We start from the raw sequence: 8331 nt of genomic DNA, 5'->3' as shown, positions 1-8331 counted from the left end.
CCTGAACAGTAATCTGCCTGTGAGCAGCAGATAGATTCTCATTGTTTGCCATTTCCAGTTTCCAGTAATGGGAACTATTACTTGATCTAGCCAGTTTCTGTTGAAGATCTGGGAAAACTTAGAATTTTAATGGCAAAATTTTATCCATTTCCATAAAACAACAACAGAAAAAACCATAACCTGTTTTTAGTAGCTGGAGGCATCACCTCTGATGATGAATATTGTTTTATTTTGGAATTAAGTGTCTGTTCTTCAGGAACGAGATGTATCTTGCTCTTCTGGTGATTTTCTTGCAGTGTAAGTTTGATAACTAAATATCTGGGTGGGTACATGTGTTTCTGGTTTGTTTGGGGTTTGTTGGGGCTTTTTACTGTTTCCCATCACTGTCTCTCAATCTGTAAGCTTTGAAAATAACATTTCTTTTTATTTTTTTCCAGGTTCAGAACTTTACACTCAGGAGAGAGGTAGGTAATAATAGGGGTTTTTCACATACAAATTTAAAATAAGTACTTTAAATATTTCCTCAGTTGTTGGTGTGCATCCATAACAGAGTTTATCTGGATTTGCTGTACTATAGCTCAATACAAAATTTGACCATGTAAAAAAAAAAAGGTATTACTTGGTGGTGTTTCTTGGTATAGTGTTTAAATGAGAGATGTGCTGCTCATACTTTAATAAATGTTTTGGTGAAATCTTTTCTAGTGTAATTCACTTTACTGAGGCATACAAGAGAAGAGATAGGAAGGAAATTTAATTACTAGCATTTTGGTTTGGTCTTTAAAAAACCCTCTCATGCCCACAAGCAAGGAGGTATGATAAAATTATAGAATATAAGTTAAGGGCACTCTCTCTTGCTCTTTTTCTTGCAAAAGAAAAGATCATGTCTGAACAGAGTACACAACTTGCGTTCTGAAAGGAATGCATTTACTTTTTATGTTATCTTGCTGACTTCCAGCATGTACACACTGCATACTTACTTTTTTCCATCACTAGGGAGAAATGTGTGCTTCTTGTTGTCATGTAGTCTATTCACGTGAAAAAATTTACAATTTTTGCATTGGTTTTATGCCCAAAACTCTCTCTAGCAAGGACAATTTATAAATAGCTGGTAAGTGTACATGGCAAGGGACTTCTTTAGATGCAGGAAAGTTTTCCTGTTCTAGTAGCAAATTTCTAATGCAAATCCTGGCCAAAATGGGCATACCCAAAAGCTGTAAGTTCTAAAGGAAGGGAAAGTGAATGAACTCATAAATCTTTCTCTTTACTTGTTCATCTAGCTGTGTGAATAAAAATATTAATTATACCAGGATTCTAATAATTATAAAATTTTAAGCTACAAATGATTTATCATTGCTGTGGTTATAAACACAGAAGCACTATATATATATATATAAAATGCTATTATAAACTTTATTGCTTAAAGCACTTTTTTTTTTAATAGGAATATTGTATTCAGTATATTTTTTCAGGGACTAACATATCTAAATTCTAAATTAATTGAAAGTGTTGCTTCGGCAGATGATTCTGTATTTGAATTAATCAGGATATGATTGCTAAGGACTATTGAGAGTATGATTGCTGGACTGCCAACAATGTAAAGTTAGGCATGTACATGGTTGCTTGCAGAACTTGAACCCAAATTTATCTTCTGTTATGCTCTAGTTATCCTAAACTAGAGATTTAATATTATCCCAAGCTTGTGAGTTACATGTTTAAATGGAATTTGCTGAATGACATAACCCTAACCTTACTTTCAGATAAAAAATACTGGGATAACTCCAGGGATTTCTGCTAATTGGGGATGAATTGGCTTGGGGTTTAATTCAACTCTAAGCAGGGTTTTACTGTCATTTTTCAGTTTATTCAGACAAGCATAAATACAAAGTTTTGTTCACCTCTCAGATCTCCTGCCAATTAGAGTTGAAGACAACAAACCATGAGAAATAAGGAAAACCAAGAAGTAGTTGCAAACCTCTTCTAGTGTCCTCTGTGTCTTCTAGGGAATTTAGTAGATTTGGCCATAAGTATGGCCAAATCAATCATTCTCTTGGTCCCCCGAGGCAAAGACTGAGCAGATGGACAGTGTGTGCTGTGACAATCAGTAGTTGCCTCTAGTATAACTGTGCAGTGGAAGGTAAAGCTGCTACCACTGTCAACATCCATGAGATCTGACCACAAAAATTGTAACACCTGCTACTAGGGTACAGTGAATTAATTTTTGTGATTAACATGTAGCAGCTTGAGATAACAGTATTGTGTTGGACTAGTTGCAAATAAATATAACTCTTTTTTTATTTTTTCCATCTAGTTTTTACTTTCAACACAGTTGAAATCAAGGTTCAGCCATCTGTCAAAGTAAAGAATGGAGCTCCTATGTCAATTGTCTGCCATGCTGACATTAGCAAAAGTACTGATTTCCAGCTGAAGCATAATTTTACAATTTTTAAGGATGGCAAGCTTGTGTTCATGACTGTATCAGACAAACGAGATGCACAGTATGAAATATCTATGGCCAGATCCTCAGATACAGGAGAGTATGAATGTACTGTGGAAGCAGGCGGAAAGACAAAATCTAGTAACTCCTTACATGTTTGGGTAACAGGTGAGTATTGCTTCAAACACGGCAGTTTTCTAAGATACAAAAAGAGAACAACCTTCCAGGAGAAGTAATAATACTCACTGCTAAATAAGATATCTTGCAAAGTGTTTTTTATCCATAGACATCACAGTGCTTTACAAGAGTTTAGTACTAAATCCTCATGTTTAGGCACAGAAATGAAATCGTTATCCCAAGGCTAGATGGCAGATCAGTGATAGTCAGGAATGCAATCTGTGTCTCCTGTGCCACCATCCCCTCTGTCCTGAGCCTCTGTTCCCTAGACTGGAGAAAGTATTAGTTGTGAAAGGTTGTGCCTATAGATCATAAACAAGATGGTGTGGGATTACTGGAAAAGCTGGAAATGGAGTATAGAGATTCTCACCTTGTGATAGCCGTTGCCAAAGCTAGTATCAACTGTGGACTACTTTTGTAGACAATGTTGTATCAGTCTTGTTCCCTCATCTCTTATGAGAACAGGGGCGACCTCCATCTATACGCTTTCTAGCCATGTGTTCTTGACTGCAAGTGACATTTTTTCCCCTTGGAAAAGCAACTTGGAAAGAATTCATTCAGCATTAAATAGTTACAGGATTGTGCGGGGCCTGTAATTTTTCTTCAGAGGCCTGCACCTCTAGGTACAGAAGTTGAGATGGCATTTAGTTTCTTCCCTTGCTCATTTTTTGAGTGGCAATAGGAAGTACTGGGGAGGAAGTGGTCTTATCTTCAAAACAGCGAGTTTCATACTTCACACATTGCATCAAGATTGTATTACCCTCTTGAGGGACACTTTGTTCTTCTGAAGGTGCCTTGGCATGTACCCACACATCAAAGGAACTGTTCTCAAAAGCTCAGTTCTTGCAAATTATTTGCATCTCTTCATTAGCATATATCAGTACCATAATCATCAGAGATAGTGTTTATTTCAGGATTATGTAATGTTCTATTTCTTTTCTTGTTTTCTGTTCTAAGGAATGACCAAGCCAATCCTGACTGCTGAGAAAAAGGAAGTTTTAGAGGGTGAAGTTGTGAAATTACGTTGTGAGCTGCCAGAAGAAGTACCTCCTTTGCATTTCTTTTTCCGGAAGATAAAGATGAATTCAACACCTAAAGAAAAACATGTATTTGAACCATACAGAAATTTTTCTGTAGTGGAATTTTCTGTTGAAGAGGGAGATAATATTTTACAATTTGATTGCTTTGGTAAGAGAAATGTAAAACTTGAATTTGAAAGCTCAGTACACAGCAACAAAACACTTGTTACAGTCAGGGGTAAGTTGCCTAGCTTTTCTTTCTACATTTCTTTGCTTGCTATAATTAAAATCTTGGGTCATGAGTTTATATGTATTCTCTTGCAGAACCATTTATAAAGCCTACTCTGAATGCCAAGCCGTCAAGCAATATTACAGAAGGAGACAGAATACAGTTTGAATGCTCAACTGTGGTAGCCCGAATGCGTGGCATTGAAATCATACTCCAGAAAAACAGAACAATACTGAACAGTGTACGAGATGAGAGACTTTTGAAATACTCTGCAGTAGCTACTCTAGAGGACAGTGGTGAATACCTGTGTAAGGTGGAGCAAGGGAGAGCATCTAAAACCACCAAACTGAATGTTGTTGTGTCAGGTAACACCTCTGTTCATCTTAGATTTTACTCAGTGGATTAATATTTAAATTTAAATTTGGTAGAACTCAAGATGCAAGTGTAACCTCCAGATCTAAGTGTAAATTTTCCCCTAAGTTAAAGGCTATTTAGATTTAGATTTCGGTTTCTGATTTTTGCCTGCCAATACTTTCCAGCTAAAATAATACTTTCACATAACACATATGAGAAGTGGTTTCAAATGATTGCTAAGTTTCTGTTTTCCCTGAAAATATTATTATATTAAAATAACATGATTGTTTTTTTACCTCATTGTAAACTTTCAGTATGTCCTTCATTCTGTATACTTTGAGGTAGGTAGTCATATTCTTTTAGGCTCAATTTGAATGAATTTGTTCTCTTTTTATCTTGCAGAGTTATTCCCCAAGCCAATATTGGCTGCTTCTATGAGTAAGCTGGATGAAAATAAAGAGTTAACTTTGAATTGCATATTATTATATTAAAATAACAGGTTTGTTTTTTTACCTCATTGTAAACTTTCAGTATGTCCTTCATTCTGTATACTTTGAGGTAGGTAGTCATATTCTTTTAGGCTCAATTTGAATGAATTTGTTCTCTTTTTATCTTGCAGAGTTATTCCCCAAGCCAATATTGGCTGCTTCTATGAGTAAGCTGGATGAAAATAAAGAGTTAACTTTGAATTGCAACATTAGTGTTTTTCGGAAAGCTAACTTCTCTATATTACGGAAAAATTCAAATGGAGACATCTGGTTGACAAATTCTAGAAACTTAACAATGAGAGTTAATGTGAATGATACTGGATCCTATATCTGTAAAGCTGAAGTAAAAGGAATAGTCAAGGAGAGCAAACCTGTAAGGATAAATGTTTATGGTGAGTTGATACACAGGCTTAGAACCCAGTGGTGGGGGGAAAAAATCAAAACTTATATACAAGCACATCCGTTTACAGAATCAGTGTCTAGTCCATGAACTAGCAGGGAGTCTATTAGTTCATGCATAATTAATTTCTGTAAGATGTGCTGGTAATCTTTAGCTGTAGAGGATTTGGCCTATTGTGATTTAATCAAGTCAGACTTTTCCAGGGCCGGCCCTAGGAGAAGGAAGTTAGCATGTCTTCCTTGTGTTCCCTTGATTCTGCTAGGTGCCAAATAAACTCTCATTCATTGCCATTTGCAGGAGCTGGGAATGTTCTGCAAACCTTTCACTCATCAGTTTGATCTGAAACTGTCAGTGTCTGCCTTGAATCCCTCCCCCTGACCCTCCAGGCAGAAAGCCATGTGAGCCGGAGGTCATCTGGATAGCTCTACTCCAGAAAAGCCAAGTTTTTTGCTATCAATACAACCCCCTCACCAGCATGCTAATTATAAACACCCTAGTTTCCTTCCCTCTCATGGAACAAGCACAGTCGGTTTTCAAGTCTGATAAGGGGGATTAACTGGGTTGTGACTCACTGTGCTGCAGAAACAGAGGTCCTTGATTAGGTGCTGCAGAATCCATCTCAGGTAATACATGCAATGGTACTTGCATATATTTTTGCTCTACAGACTTAGTCCTTGGGTCAGAGCTAGTTCTGGAGTTTGGATGATCCACAGCTGTGTCACTGATCCTTTTTTTGTTTTCCTTTACATTCTCCTTGTATGCTATTTTATTCTAAGTCACATATGTTCTATTATCTATGGGTTTTGTTTTGTTCAAGTCACCCCCTGCTTCCATTCTATCAATGAGGAAGAGCTTCCCAATATAGGATGTGTGTGCAAACTAGCTAAATATTGTATATTTATGTTTTCTATAAAATAATATTGTATCTTTTGGCCTTATACAGTGTAATTTGCAACATTTTTTTCTTTTATTCCCCTTTTAGCTCCAGTCTCCAAGCCAACTCTTTCCGTTGTCAGTGGTTTACCGGAGGTGGTGTTAGGGAAGCCTCTACGGTTAATCTGTCATTCAGTGATGGGAACACCGCCAATAACATTCACGTTCTACAAAGGAAATGAAGTTAAGAAAAGAGTAACTAATGATACATATGCTACGTTCTTGGATGAAAATATTAGACAAAATGACAAAAGAGGATACAAATGTGATGCTAGAAATAATCATTCCAGTGGTATGAAAACTAGCAATATTCTAAACATCACAGTAATAGGTAAGTCTGTTTAATTCTTCTTCTTGTCTAATATCATATTTTGATTTTTTGAAACTGTAGCAGCAAATGATGGACTAAGCAAAATGGATGTGAAATGTTTACAAATTTTTGCTCACTTGAATTAAAAATAGTTGGAGATCCATATCACAGACTATTTGTCACTAAAGTAAAAATTCTGATAGTAATCTGAATCAAGTTAACTACAGTTGAGTTTATTTTAATGTTAAAAACAGATCTGACTTGAAATTTTATAGAAGCTGTTTTAGTAAAATTAATGATTAAAATTTCAGGACCAGATCCATTTTCTTCATGTTTGATTTTCATAGGACTGGATTAAATGTATACATAATGATTTTGGAATTAGTCTATGATTTTACTCACTAAAATAATTGAGCTAACTAGATTCCTGGTAAAAGATGTAAATCCGTACTTTTAATAATCCCTCTAAATACCTCTGTTATTAGTTGCAGTTTTCAGAGGCACTGAGCATATGTTCAACACCAGAAGCTGCAGTTGCTAAGCAGCTCTGAGAGTCAGTCTTTTATTATGCCTTATTAGCAACTAGGCGTTACTGTATATGAGCAAAGTCTCTGATCTACAAATATGTGTGAAGCAGAAAGGGAAAATTCCTCTGCCCATGAGGGAAGTTGGTAGTTGAAGCTTTAAAAAGAAGATGAATTGGAAGTCCACAGAAGACAGCATGATGTCTGATACACGCTGAGAATCTTAGCAGTACTCCAAGAAGGGGAATGCAAGTGAAAAAGCTGTGATTTGCAAGTGTGCTATTGGCAGATATGAAGAGAAACCGAAGCAAATAATAATTCTATAGTAGGCCACATAAGATGGGTGTCAGGACTGATAACTCTTAAAACATGTGCGTGTGGTTTTCCATCATTACGCGTGTAAGGGAGCGTCTTGTCTTGGTAGGATTTTTTAACCAGTATTCTGTGTTTCTGTAGATTTCTTTGGTGCACTCGGAGTAGATGGTAGTGAGGTTTCATGTGACAGTTCCTGGTTTAGATCCTAGTGGTTCAAAGGTTTGGCTCAAGAAAATTCTGTCACTGATTTAGATATGTTCTGTCCCCATCACAAGCAGTTCCCTGTGTGCCCAAAGAACTTATTTGTTTACTGAAGGTTTTGCTATAGGCCTTAAGGAAGCTTCTTGGATATCATGTACCCAAGATACGGATTGCACCTTGAATTTAATCTGAAAATCTGAGATAAATAATTGTAGAGAACAGAGTAGCTGTTTGAGGAGGCATACTGAAGCCTTCTGTACTAGATGAAGGTCCCTAACAGTTGCAGGCTTCATGTTGACAAGATACTGTCTTGTTGGGGTTCATCTTTAATAGTGAACGAGGCAAGCAGAAATAATAGTCTCCTATCCAAGTGGAAATAAAGCATTGATTGTGGCTGCTGCTCCTGGCAGACCTGAGAATATTCTTAATCTACAGAAGGAACCAACTAATTGTAGGTATTGACCTTTTACTAAAGGAAATAATAATTTGCCTGTAACATCTTCAAAAAGTTTGTCTGCTCAGTAGTGTCACCTCTACCTTACTTGGTTCAGAATTGGTCAGTTTCATCAGTCTGATGTTGTCAAAAAAATTGACTATTTTGGTAGTAGTTTGGCAACATGTGGTGAAAGATAAGTAGAGCTGTGTATCCTATGCATGTTATTGGCACCTATGTCAATGTTATTTGACCAGGTAGTAACCACAAACAGCTATTGGGAAAAAAGAGAGTTCTTTGGGACTGTAAGTAAGGGAATTGGTGATGGCGGATCCACTTGTAGAGCCATTTTAACCCATATCCTTGGCTCCTTGGTACTTTTCTTGAATGTATCAGCAGTATTTTAGATTTACTTAACCTGGTTATGGAAAAGTAGTCCAGTACCAGAGCAGAAGTCTATTCCTGACCTATTGAAAAGAAGAGAGAATCTCTCTCTACCAGGGAGTTTTCAGTT

At 36.6% G+C, this 8331-nt stretch overlaps 1 protein-coding gene across 1 annotated transcript in view; it reads left to right on the top strand.

Annotated features, from left to right (window-relative positions):
- PECAM1 (platelet and endothelial cell adhesion molecule 1) overlaps nt 1–8331 on the top strand; it is a 33785-nt gene continuing 25454 nt past the window's right edge. The window contains exons 1-7 of the mRNA XM_009287699.2: nt 1–297; nt 438–464; nt 2309–2602; nt 3569–3868; nt 3955–4224; nt 4833–5093; nt 6084–6365. Of these exons, the coding sequence (XP_009285974.1) occupies nt 264–297; nt 438–464; nt 2309–2602; nt 3569–3868; nt 3955–4224; nt 4833–5093; nt 6084–6365 (1468 nt within the window). The 5' untranslated portion in view covers nt 1–263. The remainder of the gene's footprint in view (nt 298–437; nt 465–2308; nt 2603–3568; nt 3869–3954; nt 4225–4832; nt 5094–6083; nt 6366–8331) is intronic.

This window comes from Aptenodytes forsteri, unplaced genomic scaffold (assembly GCF_000699145.1).
Source record: "Aptenodytes forsteri isolate BGI_AS27 unplaced genomic scaffold, ASM69914v1 Scaffold153, whole genome shotgun sequence".
NCBI classification, from domain to species: domain Eukaryota; kingdom Metazoa; phylum Chordata; class Aves; order Sphenisciformes; family Spheniscidae; genus Aptenodytes; species Aptenodytes forsteri.
This window is presented reverse-complemented; position numbering and strand designations above follow the sequence as displayed.